The sequence below is a fragment of the Stenella coeruleoalba genome (assembly GCF_951394435.1).
Source record: "Stenella coeruleoalba genome assembly, chromosome: 10".
Lineage (NCBI taxonomy): Eukaryota > Metazoa > Chordata > Mammalia > Artiodactyla > Delphinidae > Stenella > Stenella coeruleoalba.
Window position 1 is genome coordinate 98,791,516 of NC_137156.1, and position 18,071 is coordinate 98,809,586.

An 18,071-nucleotide genomic window follows, 5' to 3' on the forward strand; every position below is an offset into this window, starting at 1 on the left:
AACATGTCTGCAATGGCACATCTGGGACCCGTCCTTCCCTCCAACTCAGCTTTTGAATCCCTTCTATTCTTTTAAATTGGAATTCTGTCTTAACTGGTCCAGCCTGATAGAATGTCTTCTATTCCATCTAAGGACCCTCTGCCCCCTGGCCCCTCAGCCGCTGCTGGAGCTAGGACTTCAGAGGATTCCATCTGTAATGGCCCCTATGGCTCACTCCCACTGCCTTCCATCCTTTATCCCGGAGTCTGGCTGCTACACCTCCTCAGGATGGCTGTGTACACTTCTCTCTGTCCTGACGATTTTTTTTTTTTTTTAATCTCTGAGTCCTGTTCACCCGATTCACCCAGATTTTCCAGCCAATGAATAACCACCTCTTAACACCAGCCTTCCACTGCCACCACATTGCCAGTCACTCCCTTTGTCAGTAAGGGAATCCCATAGGGATTTCTGGGCGACACCACTCTGTCCCTCCCCATATAGCTAAGACAGCCTCTCTGTTTGCATTTTTGAGCCCCCAGATATGTTGTTCTTGGCCAGCCAAGGCCACTGGGCTGGAGGGCATTGCGTCTTGCCTCAGTGATACCAGCAAAGGCAGTCAGAATCCTTCCAGTTATTGAGCGGTCAGTGTCTGTGTCATGTGCTTGGCGTGGTGATCTCTAATCTTCACATCGACCTTGGAAACAGGTGTTATCTTCATTTTACACCGAGGAAGATGGAGGCCCTGGAAGGCTGCAGAGACCTTCTAACCCAGGCACACAGCTTTGTACTTGGTGATGGTGTCCACACTGTCAGGTCAGTCTAAACTGTGACAGAGAAGGTTGGAACTGTGGATTTCCAAGAAATGGTGATCTCTGGCAGGTCTGTTCTAACTTCTCTTTTAATATGATGGACTGGACCTTCCTGCAGGCTTCCTGACTCTATTTATTCCTATTCCTGGTTGACCCCAGGTGTAGGATGGTCGCTTTCGAGAGTCCACGTTCAGATCCTCAGGTTGTCCTCAGCATCTTCGCTTCATTCCGAGTAGAAAGGAATAGTGCGGATCATCTGGGTGGGTGCATTCACTTAAGGAAAGGTGGCATAGACTAAGATTGGGAGCAGGCCCTACCCACAGTCACAGAGGTAGTCAGGGGTTAGATTCAAGGGTTAGATATTTAGGTTACATGTTTGACTCCTTGTAATGAAGACCTCAAAGAGCAATAGCAGGAAGAAGATGGTTCACTTCTCTCTCCTGTAACAGTCCAGGCATAAGCTGCCTGCTTGTGGGGACCCAGGCTCCTTCTGTTTTGTTCCTCGGCCTTCCTGTGGGTGTTGTCCCTATTTCCATGGTCTAAGATGGCTCACTACCTGGTCTTCATTCCAGCCCGTGGGAAGGGCAAGAAGGAAAGGAAAGGGTACAGCCCTTCCCTTTAAGGATACAACCTGGAAGTTGTACGTGGCACCTTTGTTTGTATCTGATTGGCCAGAACATAGTCACATGGTCACACCTGGCTGCAAGAGAGGCTGGGAAATGTCTTTATTCTAGGCAGCCGTGGATCCAGTCAAAACTTAGGGGTTTTGTTACTGCTGAAGAAGGGAGAGTGGATCTTTGGTGGGGGACAGCTCAGAGTCTCTACCGTTGTGGTGGGATGGGGACTTAGAACCCAGTTATCCCTCCCTCCCTTGTTGCCTCTCAGTTCTAATCCTGTCCCTTGTCACTTTCCCTCACTTACTCCTCAGCCCAGCTCAGGGCTGAGGCCATGTTACCTGGATCCCAAGGCAAGCCAATGTTCTGGCATGTTCTTTTAGGCTCCACACAGGTGCTAATGACAAACCACTGTCACTGCACAAAAATGAAAACTTTAGCTCCTCGTGGAAATATTGCTGCATTGCTAAAGTACTGTTACCTCCTTGAATAGTGAATACCTTCAGTATTTTCTTGTGCAAACATGATTCCCTCCACCTATTTAGAATTTGGTTACTTGAAACAGAATGTTTTTTCTTCGTTTACTGTTTCTGCTGCAGCGGTCTAAGAACACCTCTAAAAATGATGAAGAGGCCAGATGTGTCCATGGTGACCTCCCTTTTCAGATTCTCATTCTCCTGGCAACTTGTTCCTAGAGATCAATAGCATCTTAATGGAAGTTATGCCAGACTGTTTGGTGCCTGCTGTAGCGTTCTTTCCTAGGAGTTCAGGTAGTGCTCTCTCAAAATCCAAAGCTGGGAAAAATCTGTTGGTGTTCAAAACAGTGATTCTCTAAGGATTGGATGTTCAGTACCCTGCTTTCCAACCATATGGGATGGGCAGATGTACCCCAGACACAGAGGCAAACATGGCTGGGGTAGCAGGCAATGATGAGTTGCTGCCAAAAGTCAGGCAAGCTGGGCCCCTGGGGTTAAGGACAGACAGAGGAGCAAACGGGAGTTGAAGACAGGAAAGTATTGTGTCGCCAGGTTTGCAGCAGAGAGCCCAGCACGTGTGGTGGAGAGGGCAAACTCCTGATCACTGACAGCTCTGTGACCTGGAACAAGCCACCTCTCTCTCAAGCCTCAGTTTTTTCTTTGTCTGCAGAGTGGGGATAGAACTTATTCAAGTGGTATTAAGATCAGTTAGAGATACTCTGTGACACATCTCAGGCACCTAGTAGGTGCTCAGTTAACCTCAGTGTCTTCCAAGCTCCAGCTAGCTGGCTAGAGGAAGGTTCAGCCCAAGTCAGGATCAGGACCCTGGAGAGCTCCAGGGAGTCCTGGTCCTTTGAAAAGGATTGTGCTCTAGACAGGGGTCCCCAAACCCTGGGCCTCGGACCACGCGGCCTGTTAGGAACCGGTCTGCACAGCAGGAGGTGAGCAGTGGGCAAGCGAGCGAGCGAAGCTTCATCTGCCGCTCCCCATCGCTTGCATTTACCACCTGAACCATCTCCACACACACACCCGCCTCCCCCAACCCCACCCCCGCACTCTCCCCCACCCCCCGGCCATCTGTGAAAAAATTGTCTTCCATGAAACCAGTCCCTGGTGCCAAAAAGGTTGGGGACCGCTGCTCTAGGAAACACTGCTGTTGCGGGGATGGACGTCAGCTTCATCCATCCTGTCTTTCTCACACATAGGGGAAGTGTTCTTTCTCCTGGCGGTCCACAGGGTGATTTTGGGGGTATATGAGCCCAGATTAAAGAACATCCCGTCACATAATGAGACAGTATTCCCTTTTCATGTGTCTTAAGGCAAAAGGTGCAGTAAGCTGGCTTATTTTTTAGCACCTCTCTGACACCTGCTATACTTGGTTTTGAACTAAGAGAGAACACAGCTCAGACTCAGAACCTTTGGCTTAGAATTTAATCCCGTTTTATCTTCATTGCATTTATTTTTGCATTTATCTTCTATTCGTGGTAAGAGAGAATGGTTTTCAGTTTATCGCGGCAACTTACAGTTTTCTTATTACATAATATTTATTTAATGTAAAAGAGCATATTGATTTATAGAAAATATTAAGTAAATAATGCAAAGATGATACGTGTATGTGGCAAAAAAAAAAAAAATGGGCCAGATGGTAAGAGTGATTACAGTTTGGGTTAGTTAACCTCGCCTCATTGTCGATGGTAGAATGCCAGCCCAGGGAGAGCATGGAACTTGCCCGAACTGCTCAGCAAACTGTACCTTCTGACCCTGTGGTCTTGGGTCCTTGCGCCAACACCACCCTGCTAGCTCAATGCCTTTTGAACAATGCTCAGCTTTCCAATTGACTCCATTATCCTAGAAAACGTAGGGAGGGGCAGCCCTTCTTCAACTTTCGTGGCATTCTCAGTGATCCGACCATCCCCTCCCCCTATGAAATAAATAGCTTTGTCCTGGAAGTAGGGAGAAAACACCCCACAATTCCAGTATTGGAATGCAAATGAGCAATTAGAGTCAATTAAAACAGGATACAGTACAATTACCACCAATTGTGCTAACCTTTATATTCAGAAGGACTTGACCTGCTAAAAGGAAATTAAACAATAGTGAAACAAAAAACAAAAAAAACCCAACCCAACCTCTTTCTGAACCAAAGGGTGTGCTTTGGTCAGGAGTCTCCTTTCAGAGGCCTGAGAGGTCTGACAGCTGAGACCCTCCTCCCCCCACACCCACCTCTCTGGGTCCAAGCCATCACTGGCAGTGGCCAGGAACAGCCAGGCTTGATGGTACCTTGTCAGTGACCTTATTATGCCCGTAAGCAGACCCTGCATAATTTAGCATAATGCCTGAGCCCTGCTTGGCTCCCTTCCAGACAGATCCTAGGGCGTCAAACATCTTGAAACTGAACTTTGCGCCTGAACTTCCTTGCCCTCCATCAGCGGACTCGCCTGTCTTTTAAAGCCGCATCTCCTGTGGTTTACTTATTTATGAACACTCCCTAAAATCCGATGCAATTTTCTGAACCCCATTTTATGTGGTTCTAGCATTTCAGATGGACAAAGCACAAGAGCTATTCTGAAGACCTGCATTCTAACCTCGGGGTCCAGATGTCAGACTACTGATTTGTTTCTCTAACGAATATTTATTGAGCACATTGTATGTACCTTATGCCAGCCTGGGCACTGTGGATACAGCAGAGAATGTAAAAGACCCAACTCCCTTTTTCTGTGGAACTTACATTTTAGAAATGTTAAATTTGCAAGACAATAAAACAGCTGACAGAGAACAGCTACAGTGCTGGGCAGATGCTGGCGTGACTGAGGGATGGATGTGGGGTGAGGGGCAGGGAGGACGTGGCAGACAGGCGTGGTTTATAGTGAAGAGGGTGGCTCCTGACGTAAGACTGAGGTACTTGAAACCCACCACCGGGGGCCTCCCTGCCTGATGTGGACAGTAGATTGGACGATATCGCAGCTGGAAGGCAGGGCCCCTGGCTGTGAGGAGTCCTCAGCCCTGTGGGGATTCAGGCGTACCCAGGACTAACGCCTTGGGTGGCCCAGGAGCCGGGGATGGACGTTCCGGACAAAGGGAGGCATGAAAAGGCAGGGAGGCCTGAAGGAGGCCTGGCATGCGCCCCAGCGGCGGGGAACCTGGCACAGTGAGAGCAAAGTGGTTGGGGGAGGGGTGGAGACCGACGGAGTCGCACAGCAAGTGGGGGCAGCGCCAGGGTTGGAGCACAGGGTTCCTGACGTGAAGCCCAGCCCTTCGCTCTGTATCCCACGACCCTGAGTGAGAGACTGGGAGGTGGACTCAGGAGCAGGAAGACACAGGCCAGATTCTTATTTTTAAAACTTGGGCTATGGAATGGGGCTGTCACATGACTGAGAAGAAAGGTGAGGAAGGGCCCTGCCGATGAGGATGAAAGCAGGGTGTAATTTCGAGTATAGTTGGAGATCACGTTGGCAGGACTTGACGCTCCTGCTGGGATGTGAGGGCAGCCTCGGTGAGGCTGACTGCAGCCTGAGCACCCGCAGGACAACCTGGAGGTGCCTAGACATCCCAGGGGACCAGATCTGTGCTCATTTCCACATCTTTGGCTGGTTCCATACCTTCCCCGCCTGACTCAGCTCTCCCGTTCCTGCTTAGCCTTGGAGACCCAGCTCCAACCCCGCTGTCACTGCCAAGAGAAGGCCAGAGCCCTTCCTGGAGACCCTCCAACCTGCCTCTCTAGCCTCCTTTCCCGGTTTCACGCTGCTGTGGTGGGTTCATAACCCTGGGCACCTCATCCGTGTGCACACATCCAGCAGTTCTTGAGCACAACACCTGGTCTCACCATTCTGAGGGCCGGGACTAAGGACCTGCAGTGGATGGTGAAGGCATGAGTGAAAAATGGACTAGAGCAAGGGGAGCAGATAGTGGGTTCTTCCCAGATGAAAATGGGGCTGCCTGGAGTCCCACGCGGAGGGTTCTGGGGCCACATCCAGGCTTAGCTTCAGGGTATCATGATAGGGGGTGATGTCTGGCATGGGCACAGGAGGGATGTGGCAGCATGTGTACCATTTACGTGCAGGTTCTCGATAGCAAGATGTGTACTGTTTGGACAGTCTCCAGCTACTCTTGGGAAAAATCAAAGGTGATGTGCACGTGTCTAGGACGGTTGAGGGTAGAGACCGATTGCAAGGGGCTTTTAGGAGAGCTGGGCCAGCCATGCGTCTCAGTTTTCATACTGCTCTCCGCTTGCGTGCATTACATAATGACCCTCCTGAACCACCTTTTGTACCCGGCTCCGGGCTCTCAAACATCAGCTTACTAAGGGATTGTTCTAGCTGAGGCCTGACACCCAGTGGTTTCACTTTGGCAGGCTGACTTGTCCGCGCTGTGGTCTTCGGGCAATTTACCTGAATATTTTATTTCCCTTACGGTTTTACAAAATGAGTGTCAAAAGGAGGGTGTGGGTGCCAGTGGAGAGAGTGGAGTTCTCCTAAATGTCCTATAGAAGCAGAGCCTCCATTTAGAACTCCGAACATTGGAATTGTTTCAGAATACTCATCAGCCACTTAATAAATCCTGCCCGTGTGCCGACTGAGGAGCAGTCTGCTCTGTGTACCGCCACGGGCATGGCAGGCTGCGTGTGGCCAGGTTATAAAGGACCCCTGATGCCACACCAGTGGCCCAGTCCGCTCACCACAGACCAGACAGAGCACAACCAGCACGTTTAGTCACATCAAGATGGTCCCATAGATGAAGGCCAAATGTCTGTGATTTTCGTTTGCTCTTACGTTTTACGGGATAACATCTTTTTCCCTAAATTTTGTGAGCATTGGGGGTTAAGCTCCAGAAATATCATTCATCAGGTCCTGGGCATTTTGGATAATTAATCTTCTGCCGTACAACAGAGACCAAAGTGGAAATTATACGATGAAAGCAATAGATTTTAGCCTTCCCAGCTTCATAGACTTAAGCTGGTTGATTAGGGGGGTTCATTTTGAAGGAGGAGAATCAAGCATTTGTGTGAAATGCTGAAGATCTGTGATAGATTGTGCCTACAAAGCTAAGGGAAGTGGAGGTTTTATAGCAATCTTAATTAGCTCTCTGGGCAGGAACCATCGACATTTACTGTTTACTGGTCTCTAATTTATTATTATTACTAGTATCGTCTACTGGTCTATAGTTATATATTTGACTTACTTTCAACTTCTTTGGGTGACCATATATGTGACAGCAAGAAATTGTTTGTATTGATTATATGCCTTGTCGATTGAGCCAGTGGTTGATCTGGGGCCATGGACATCGAAATTTGTGGGGCAGAGTTGTGGGTGGCCTGAGGTGGGTACCATCATGGTAGGTTAGGAACGGTGTCTGGATGAGATCATCCAGGGTGTGTTGGCAGGACCCATGGACACCACCCCCTGCTGCTTCTTATTTCCCGTTGTTCAGGACTGAGGTTAAATCCCTGCTTCGTCAATTACCAACCAAATGACGTAACTTCTCTGAGAGTCACGTCTCTAAAAATGGGGAAAATAACACTGAATTTGCATTGCTGTCGTGGGAGTCACATATACAGCCTCATGGTTGATTGCATGACCTTGAAGTCAGACAGGCCTCCTTGTGAATCCCACATCGGCCATTCCTTAGCTGGGCCACCCTAGGTGAGTTAGCAGTGACCTCTCTGACATTCCTCATATCTAAAAAGACAGTACTCATAACTGTCTGAAGAATGAATGCCTGGTGTGTGGAAGTGGTGAATAAACATAGCAATTTCTATTGTCATGTGCAAAGTGCGCAGCATATAGTAGGATTTTATTTGTTCCTTCTTCCTTCCGTCTCCATTTCCCATGTCCTGAGCTCCTATTCATCCTTTACGGGACAACATTTGGATCACCTCCTTGGAGAAGCCCTCTCTGACTACCCCTGAGATTAGCTACTCCCTTCTCTGTGCTCCACCATCCTTTGCGTTCCCCCGATTACACAGTGCATTAATTATCTACCTACATACCCGCCTGTCTTTTCTGTCAGTGGGAAGCCTCTTGAAACAGAAACTTTCATCCTGTGACTCCCATTCATTCAGGAGTCTAGCTCAGTGTTCGGTACATAGGAGTGTTTAGGGTTTGTGGGTGAATGAGTGAGTAAATAAATAAATGAGTGGAGTGAAGGCCTGAGCCGCTAGTGAAAGAAACCCTGCATGGCAAAGGGGTGAGAGGCTCCAGAGTGATGGAGGGATTAAGATCTTAGGTCCTAGAGCACAGGTTCTTTACTTGAGGAATCTGAGCCTCTGGACCATCCAAAAGCTGGTGCACGTATCTGTGAAAGTGCACACTTGGGGGAAAGGGGGAGAGGGTCCATAACTGTCATCAGATTCTCAGAAGTGTCTGTGGCCCCCAAATATTAACAAGTTGATGCTCTAAATAGGTGGAGGGATGAAGTGATTGGAGGAGAGGATGTGACGAGGGAGAAAAAGTAAGACCAGGAGGGGACACTGAGTCCTGAGGGCACCTCAGGTAGAACAGGAACTCCTGTGCTCTGTCAAGGTGTTGCTGTCTCCTTCCACGCAGCTTTTGTTCAGGAAAGCTTAGGGAAGATTTCATTCCTTTCACCGCCTTGATTCTTGCAGATTCCATGGGCTGCAAGGGTCTCTCAGGTTCATGGGGTCCAATCGCTTGCTTCCAAGCAGACCAAGCGGAAATGATTCCAGGAAAACACTGGGTCTTTCCCACCCTAAGCAGCTCCCATCCTCCTCTCCCCCTCCCATTCCCTTCTCTGTTTTCTCCTCTCCTCTCCTCCCCTCCCCTCTTGGGGCTTCCCTGGTGGCGCAGTGGTCGAGAGTCCGCCTGCCGATGCAGGGGACACGGGTTCGTGCCCCGGTCCGGGAAGATCCCACATGCCAGGGAGCGACTGGGCCCGTGAGCCATGGCCGCTGAGCCTGCGCGTCCGGAGCCTGTGCTCCGCCACGGGAGAGGCCACAGCAGTGAGAGGCCTGCGTACCGCAAAAAAAAAAAAAAAATGTTGGTCTTGACCCATTAGTGAATTGACATGAATTTAAAGGGCCACGACCAGTGTTTAAAAATGACAACAGTATGATAGAAAATACTAGAGTGCATCACACATGTGAGATGAGCATGAGTTTGTGAAACTTCCTGTTTCAGCTCTCTGTGTGTATGAGTTGTGATATCGTATATATTGCTTTCTTCTGTTCTGGTCCAAAAAAGATTGGAAAGCACTGATACAGCACCACTGTGGGCTCTCAGTAGGTGCTCACTGCAGGACCCAGCCTTGCGGGGGTGGATGCGAGGACAAGCTGTGTTAGGGCTCACTTCTTACCGCTGCGCTGGGCGGCCCTTTGCTGCCAGCAAGAAGTTAGGGGCCTGCCGCGTTGCCTGCCACTGTCGCTCCTTCTTGATTGTTCCCTCTCCTCTCCTGGCAGGTGGTGTATGTCACCGCGACGTTCCCCTACATCATGCTGCTGATCCTTCTGATCCGGGGGGTCACGTTGCCCGGGGCCTCCGAAGGCATCAAGTTCTACCTATACCCCGACCTCTCCCGGCTCTCCGACCCACAGGTAAGAGTCGCTGGCTCCGTGCACAGCTGCCCTCCACCTCTGGGAAGCCTCCTACACGGCGCCTCAACGACCCACTGAGGGAAGTCTGTGGCCCCTTCTCAGAATAATACTTTTCAATGCGTAAATTACATACACAAGGAATCAAATACATTGAAATACAATCACCAAAACATGAAAAAAAGAGATTTATGACATGGTAATGTAGCAATATCCAGCATGAGGAGAATAATTTCCATGATTTCAAAGCAGTGATGAGCATACATGATATTTGGAGAACTCTGTACAGTGATATGAAAATATGTGGGATCTCTACCGATGACAGTACTGTGGTCTGTCGCCTGCCTTTGTAATTGAAGGAAATGCTAAATTTCAGTGAGAGGTCATTTAAAATAAAAATACACTTTTTTCTCCACCTAAGAACACAGATCTCTGCAGGCGTGCTTCTCCGAGAGAAACTGGGTCTTTGTTGGTGATTCTCCTTGCGGGGGTAGGTCACAGAAACAAAATAACTGGTGACCTGGCTAAGCTGTCAGTTGTCTTTGGAAAGGCATCAGCCGTTCTGAATTCTGGGTGGAACTGTTTATGCCGAAGCCTCTCCAGGTGGGTAGGGGTGGTGTGCCTGCAGGGGGGAGGTGTTAGACAACAGATGAACGCAGCATCTTAGGGGCCCAGGTCTTCGCAACCTCCACTACTTGTTAGAAACTCCTGGGGAGCTTTTGAACATCCTGATTCCCACCCAGAGCACAACCCCTACCATTTAAAACAAACCCTCTGGGGGTGGGTCTCAGGTCTCAGTATCTTTTGAAGGCCCCCTGGCAATTCCAATGTGTGAAATAACATGCCCAACAGATATCTTAGCGGGTGAAGAGGCGCTCGTTTTTCTTTGAAAACAAACACAGATCGTGCCGTAGAGTGTGGAATCTGCGTTCAGCTGATCACGAGGCTTGCAAGAGATGTCAAGTCTTCCGTCTCTGGCTTGCGGCCGCCCCCTCTTAGGAGAATGGGGTTGTGAGGAGCGCTGGTTCGCGCAGCTCAGCTTGTAGCTCATTACGGTGGGTTCAGGTGGACGGCGGCGGGGCCCGTGTGCTCGTTTCTGTCTCAGTTTGCCCCGCCGTGAGGGCCCCGAGGCTCAGGCCCCAACAAGGAGCAGCCTGAGTTGCAAGCAGAATCCCAGGAAGAAAGAAATTAGCTCCTGACGACTGGCTTCACTAACTCCAACCTCCGATGCCAAAGGCTCAGTTGAAGAAGCAGTTTTGGAAAACAGATTTCCACAGTGACTGCCCTGTGCATTTTCGTTAGGTCCACAAATTCTGCCTTGATCCGGATGGCCGTCCTGTTCCCTCCCCCGCCCACCGGCTTGCTTCTCCCGGTCCTCAGGGCTGGCCAGTCCCGAGCATCTCCCAGAGTTTCCAAACCTGGCTGATCCTCAGAACACCTTGGCACATGCTGAAATGCATTTTCTCGGGGGGCTGAGATGGCACCTGGGCATCTGTATCTTTAAGCTTCAGGGGCCATTCTGATGATCAGAAAAGTTGGCAAAAACCCAGCTGATACCTACAACGTTGGAGCCCTACACATAGACACGTGTGCACACACAGACACACACCACACGCAGAACAGAAGTGAGGCCAGGCGGTTCACCATTCAGACCCCCTGCCCGAATCATCCCAGTTTCCTGCCAGATCTTTCCTTTAGGCCTCTGGGTCCCAGGCCAGCATGTATCGGCGAGGCTGTCCTATGGAGCGGCTGCTTGGAGTGGTGGAAAGCACACGGGGCTGGGAGTCAGGACGTGGATTCTTCCTCTGGTGATGCCACTGGTCCTGAGTGACCTTCGCCAGGTTCCTTCTCTCTTTCTCCTTCTGGGCCTCAGTTCCCCGCTGATGACATGAAAGGGTGAATTCAGTCAGTTGTTTTCAAAGTAGATTTGGAGAGCCCTGAGTTTTCCATGAGCGTGAGTCGGCAAACTGTGACCTGCACGCCAAATTCGGCCCTCTGCCCGTTTTTATAAATAAGGTCTTATTGGAACGTGGCCATGGTATTATTTTTTTTTAACATATTGTCTGTGGCTCTTCAAAGGCAGAACTGGGTAGTTGAGGCAGAAACCATAGGACCCCCTGTATCAAGGGTTCCAAGACCTCCCCCCATCACCACCCCACATCCAGTGATTTAGTAGAAGGGCTTGCAAGACGTAGAAGAAGTTATTCTCTTGGATTTGGTTTATTTCCATCATCAGTGGGAGAAAAAGACACATCAGGCAAAGTCTGGAGGAATCCACACCGGGCGTAGAGCAGTCTCTCCCCTTCCGGACGGGAGAGGCTGCACAGAACGTCCTCTTTCTTCCAGTATCGAAATGCGGCAGCACGTGGGCAGCACGTCTGCCCAGAGGAGACTGCTCCGGACTTGGAGTCCGGGTTTTTAATGGGGGCATTTTATTAAGTGCATGATCGATCCTCTGGATTCCAGACCCCCATCAGGAAATCCGGCGTTCACTGTAAAGTGCATTGCTTGTGTGGACAGTCCAGGCAGGCTGGTCCAGCAGAATTGAGTGCCCCAGGCATGCGGACAACCGCATCCCTTGGCGTCATAGGGAATGTCGAAGCGGAGTTCCTAGACACCAGGGCAAGCCATGCCTCCTGGAGAGCAGCGTCAGGCCTGCTGTGGTAACGCTTTCCTGCATACCTGCAAAACATTAAATATTCACTGTTTGGCCTTTTCTAGAGAAAGTCTGCTGACCCCTGAGTTGAAGAACCTTCAGACACCTGTGAGGGGAAGGTTGATGGGCTCCGACCCCCACCTGATCCCCCCACTCCATCCTTGTTGCCCTCTGCCTCTACTGCCACCAGCCTCATTCAGGCCACCACCATGTCCCATTTGACAACTACAGAAGCCTCCTAACTGGTCTTCCAGAAGTGGCTCTTAACCCCTCTAGGCTACTCCCCACCCAGCAGCAGAGTGATCTTTTTGAAATATAAATCTGGTGGGCACCTCTTTGTTTAAATCCATTCTGGGGTTCCCTGTGGTCTTTGGAATAAGATCCAAGTGGAGGGGCCTCTGAGGTCCTCCGTGAGCTGCCTCCTTGCTGCATCCCACATCACTCTCCTCCTCTATCATTCCACACCTTAGAATTCCAGATTTTGGGCTCCTTTCTGCCCCAGGACCTTCGCACATGCTGTTTCTCCACTGGGAACACTCTTTCTCCCCGAGACCCTCCTTCCCCACCTTGCCTGAGCAACATGCAGTCACCCTTTAGGGTTCAGTTTAAACATTATTTGGTCAGGCAGGTCTGTCCAAACTGCCAACCATGCACCCCTGGACTGACTTTCCAGAGCACTTATCATGTTTGCGATGAAATAATCACATATGTATGTCATATATATGTATGACCTGTATGATTTATTTACTTTCCATTTATTTTCAACAGATATTTACTGAGTGCCTACTCTTGTGTCAGAGATTATTATAGGTATTAGGCATATGGAATTAGACAGTGGACAAAAGAGTGATCCCTGCCCCATGGAATTTATATGCTGGTTGGGGAAGAAGGTAGTAAACAAAATCAAGTCAAAGATGCCATCCATTAGATGGTGGCAAGAACCATGGAGACAAAGTATGGACGTGGGGAAAGAGTGCTGGGGAAAAGAGCTGTGATTCCCAACAGGTGGCCAGGAAGGGCCTCTCTAAGAAGGCACCTTGGAAGCTGGGTCTGTATCTGCCTTGCCCACCACTGTGTCCCTAGGCCCTGGATAGCTCAGTGCCTGGTACATAATAGCTCAGTAAATGTTTGCTGAATGAATATAAGAGCCAGAGCTATTTTGGTTTTTAAAGAAAGATTTTGTTGCTTTAGCAAGAAGTCTAAAAACCTCCAGCTCACCAGATCTGTGAGCTGTAATGTTTTTTGTTTCTCTCTCAGTAATGGCCAGAAAATGGATATGTTTGTGTGTGTCTCCACAGTCATAGCTGATTGTCTGGACAGAGATACGGATAGTGACCCCAAAGGGTAAGGAAAACAGAACTCCAGGTAGCTAGTGTTTTTTGGAAGCTGGGGTGTGTTGCAGGAACGGCTCAGGAAAGGGAGGTCTGGAAAGGGAGGTGGGAGCAGCCCCGAACCTGCTCTTGATCTGCTCTGGGCGCTGAAAGGCAGGCAGTAGAGTGTACAGTCATGATGAGTCTGCATAAGGGTTTTGATGGCTCCTCAAATTTGGAGGCTAGTGCATCACGCAAAGCTTGTCTCCTCGTGGGGAGAGAGGGCAGCATCTGAGCAGGTCAGTAGAATCACAATGCCCCAGCTGGAATGTCTACTCGACAGATAGAGAGATCCAGGTCAGAGAGGCTGAGCCACTTGCCTGTGGCCACACAGCAGCTTCGCAACCCAGTGAAGACTTAGAGCCCAGGGTTCCTGGGTTCTGGGAAGGACAACTCCTAAATGAAGGGAGTGAGGTCTTAAGAAGAAAACAGATCCACAGCACCCGGTTACAACTGTTCCCATTTGTACATATTCCAGACCATGAAGAAGCAGAGGCCACTGGTTTTGACTCCTACCTCCCGTTATTGGAGATGTGGCCTCAAGCAAGGTTCCTCACCTCTCTGGGGTGAGTTCTCTCTTCTCTAGAATGAGGATCTCAGGCTGTACTTGCCTGCCCCATCAGATGACCATGAAGGTCTAGGATGATGACCCAGCCGTGGAGGAATATTCTTTTCCTTTTATAGTTATGTACTTATTTTAATGTGCATTAGAAAAAAATCTGGGATATCAACCAAATCAAAATACACACACACACACACTCACACACACACACACACACACACACACAGAGTTGACCCTTGAACAACACGGGTTTGAACTGTGTGGGTCCACTTATACATGGATTTTTTTTTTTTTTCAGTAAATGCTACAGTACAATGTGTGGTTGGTTGAATCCCCGGATGCGAGCCCCAGGTACAGAGGGCCGACTACGGGACTTGAGCATCTGCAGATTTTGTTTCTGTGTGAGGTCCTGGAGCCAGTCTTCTGAAGATACTAAAATCCACAAATCCTCAAGTCCCTTACTGTTGGCCCTCCATATCCATAGGTTCTGCATCTGCAGACTGAACCAGCCACAGACCATGTAGTATTTGCCATCTGCAGTTGGTTGAATCTGAGGATGTGGAACCCGTGAATACAGAGGCCCGACAGTATACACACTCACGTGTATATATGTGACACCCCTCCCTCACACACATACTCTGAAGGGTAATTTGGCAAGAACTTTGAAAACCAGAAGTGAGCATAGGCTGCCGCCCAGAACATCCCTTATGTGTGTGCATAAGGAGGCGTGCACATAGAGGCTTGCTAAAAAAAACAAAAAGAAATAGTTTATCATAGGAAACATTGGAAATAAATATCCATCAAATAATGACTGGTAAAAAAAATATATATATATATATATGTGTGTGTATATATATATATATATATGCATGATAAAATAAACAAGGTTAATTTTTTTATTTTGCAAATTATGTTTATTATCTTGCCATAACATTCTTTTTTGTAACATCTTTATTGGAGCATAATTGCTTTACAGTGTTGTGTTAGTAAGGCAGTATTAAATGAATATTAGAACAAACATGGACATGGCAAAAATAGTGCAAGTGAAAGGTGGTTGGCTGAAGTTTGGGCCACAGCCGGGGCTGGAGGGACATCTGGGTAGTGTTAGGACTTTAGGTGGCCACATGCTCCCACTCGACACAAGAGGCCAGCTCTCACAGAGAAAGTTGGTCGGAGAGCTGCTGGCTGGACATATTTTATCAGGAGGTCAGTAAAAGCCTCGGTCTTGTGTCTCTTGGTAGTGTTCTCCTTTTAGCCAGTGCAGATTTTTTTTTTTCTGAATAATCATCTTAAGTTAGTTTCCCATTTGTACTTCAAATTGCACCAAGAAGGAAAGTTCCTGGAAAGTGTCACTCGGTCTAGTTGTTTGGCGGCTCTCGGAGTGTGAACACACTTGTTTCGTGGGGATGATCTAGAAGTTGCAGCGTGCAGGCTGTGAGGGACTCAAGCGTTGATTCCGGGGCCACCTGGGTGGAGAGCTGGGAAGGAGAGGTGATGGGGACAGGTGAGCCACGGGGAGGTCGTTGGTCCCCGGGGCTGCTCCATCCGGTCCCTGGGGAGTGGGGGGTGGTCAGTGATCTCAGGTGCACTGAGGGGTCAGCAGGGGGTGAAGTGAGCACTTGGTTGGGAGTCCTTCCTGATCTGCAGACCCCACGAGGACGGGCATCCCGTTAGTCCTGTGTACCACTCATCTGTCACCAGAGCCTGGCACGGCTGCACCTTACGTTATTCCAGATGCTCGCTGCATGAACCTATGTGCCAGACATCAGCGTGTAGAATGAGTGAGACCCCCCTTCCCCTCAGGGGGCCCACAGTCTGGCGTAAGAGGGCAGAGTCACCCCTCCTCGCCTGAGTTCCTCTCCCTGTAAGAAGAGGGAAGAGGCACTGGGCGAGATCACAGCTTCCCGTCCTTCCTTCCAGTCAGTTGAGAAGAATGTGGCCGCTTGTTACTGATAACCGTCCTTGCGCCAAAACCAGTGAACGATTCAGCCTTTTATACATACACCCACGGGGATGGGAAGCGGCTGCACTCCTGCCATGCCTTTCCCTCTCATGCCTTCTAGAGGCTTACTTGGTGGGGGCCTCAGGGGCGGGGGTTGCTGACGGCTGAGGCTGCACGCGTTAGAACCCCTAGCTCTCCTGGTCTCTCCTGCAGCCTGAGGCACCGGCCCTGTCCTGGGGCTCCAGTGATAACTGAGGGGCTGCACATTACCATCAGAGCTTCACTTCTCTGCAGACATGTTGGGGGTTCCCTGAAGTCTGGGGCCTGGGGTGGGGGTGGTGGTGCCCATGCATGTCATCAGGGGGAGGGGAGGCAGTGACCCACAGGAGAAAGACGGTCCCCAGGGTGCCTTCCCTCCCCATAGGATGCTCTTCTCCCGGCATCTGGACCAGAATGGTGAGGAGCTTAGATGCAGCCCTGCAGCCTCCCCAGGATCCAGCATCTCTATTAATTCCAGGTCCGGGCCCAGCTCCCTTCCCTCCTGCTTACAAGGGGCTCAGACACGCCTGTTTGCTGTGTCATTTACATTTACAAAGGGACACAGGGAGCCTGACTGGTGCAGAGCTCTGGACCCCAGCTCCGGGGCCTTGGACAAGGGAAAATTCCCTTTGAGAGACCCTCCTGGCCCCTCTGGGCTTGTGTGGCAGGGATTCTCCATCACAACTGATTGTTGGATGATGGGCACTTAGGTTGTTTCCATCTCCGGGCTATTGTAAATAGAGCTGCAATGAACATTTTGGTACATGACTCTTTTTGAATTATGGTTTTCTCAGGGTATATGCCCAGCAGTGGGATTGCTGGGTCATATGGTAGTCCTATTTGTAGTTTTTTAAGGAACCTCCATACTGTTCTCCATAGTGGCTGTACCAATTCACATTCCCACTAGAGTCTGTCATACAGAGTGAAGTAAGTCAGAAAGAGAAAGACAAATTCCGTATGCTAACACATATATATGTAATTTAAGAAAAAAAAATGTCATGAAGAACCTAAGGGTAAGACAGGAATAAAGACACAGACCTACTAGAGAATGGACTTGAGGATATGGGGAGGGGGAAGGGTGAGCTGGGACAAAGTGAGAGAGTGGCATGGACATATATACACTACCAAACGTAAAATAGATAGCTAGTGGGAAGCAGCCACATAGCACAGGGAGATCAGCTCGGTGCTTTGTGACCACCTAGAGGGGTGGGATAGGGAGGGTGGGAGGGAGGGAGACACAAGAGGGAAGAGATATGGGAACATATGTATATGTATAACTGATTCACTTTGTTATAAAGCAGAAACTAACACACCATTGTAAAGCAATTATACCCCAATAAAGATGTAAAAAAAAAAAAAAAAATGATTGTCGGGCCGGGTCAGGGAGTATTCACAACAGCCCTCTCTTCCTGTCTCCCAGCTAGTGAAGCAGGAGAGAGAACTCCAGAAAGCGAAAGTAGGTAAAGAGCTAAGCTGTGGGAACCTGGGAGCTGGGAGAACACCTGCCTCACAGGAAAACGCGGGGTCGAGAGAGCCATGGAAGTTGTTTCCAGGTCTAAAAGGCTGTAGTGTCCATGAGGGCTTCCCAACCACCTGGTTTAAAACTGCAGCCCCCTTCCACCCTCCACGCATTCTGCCCACCTTCCCGACTTTGGTTTCTCCCTGACACTTGCCAGCATTCAGATGTTGTTCATTGTGTATCACTGTGCCCCACACGCTACAGTGTAGGCTCCATGAGTGAGCGCAGGTGACTGATCTGTTTCGTTCGCTGCAGAACTCCAGCCCCCAGAACTCTGCCTGCCCCACAGTGCATGCTCGATAAATAGTTATTGAATGAGTGAAGGAAGGACGATTCCCACCAGAGCCTGTGTGACTTTGCATTACGGTGACGTAGCATACATTGTGGTTGGGGGTCTGCTCTCCAGAGAGAGGGGTTTTCAGTGCAGTGGAATCTGGTGTCGAGGGAAAGAAATTTGAGACACTACTGCCCTTGAGCTGCTGGGCGGCCTTCAGCCCATCCCTTTACTTCTCTGGGCTCAAGGAACTCACCTGTCCGTACAGGTATGAATATCTACTGCATA

The 18,071-nt window shown here is 49.6% G+C and overlaps 1 protein-coding gene across 1 annotated transcript in view; it reads left to right on the plus strand.

Annotated features, from left to right (window-relative positions):
- The window catches only part of SLC6A11 (solute carrier family 6 member 11), a gene marked incomplete at its 3' end in the record, with an annotated part of 119,659 nt that overhangs the window by 44,736 nt on the left and 56,852 nt on the right, over positions 1 to 18,071 (plus strand). The window contains exon 6 of the mRNA XM_079933859.1: positions 9,290 to 9,424. Within this exon, the coding sequence (XP_079789985.1) occupies positions 9,290 to 9,424 (135 nt within the window). The remainder of the gene's footprint in view (positions 1 to 9,289; positions 9,425 to 18,071) is intronic.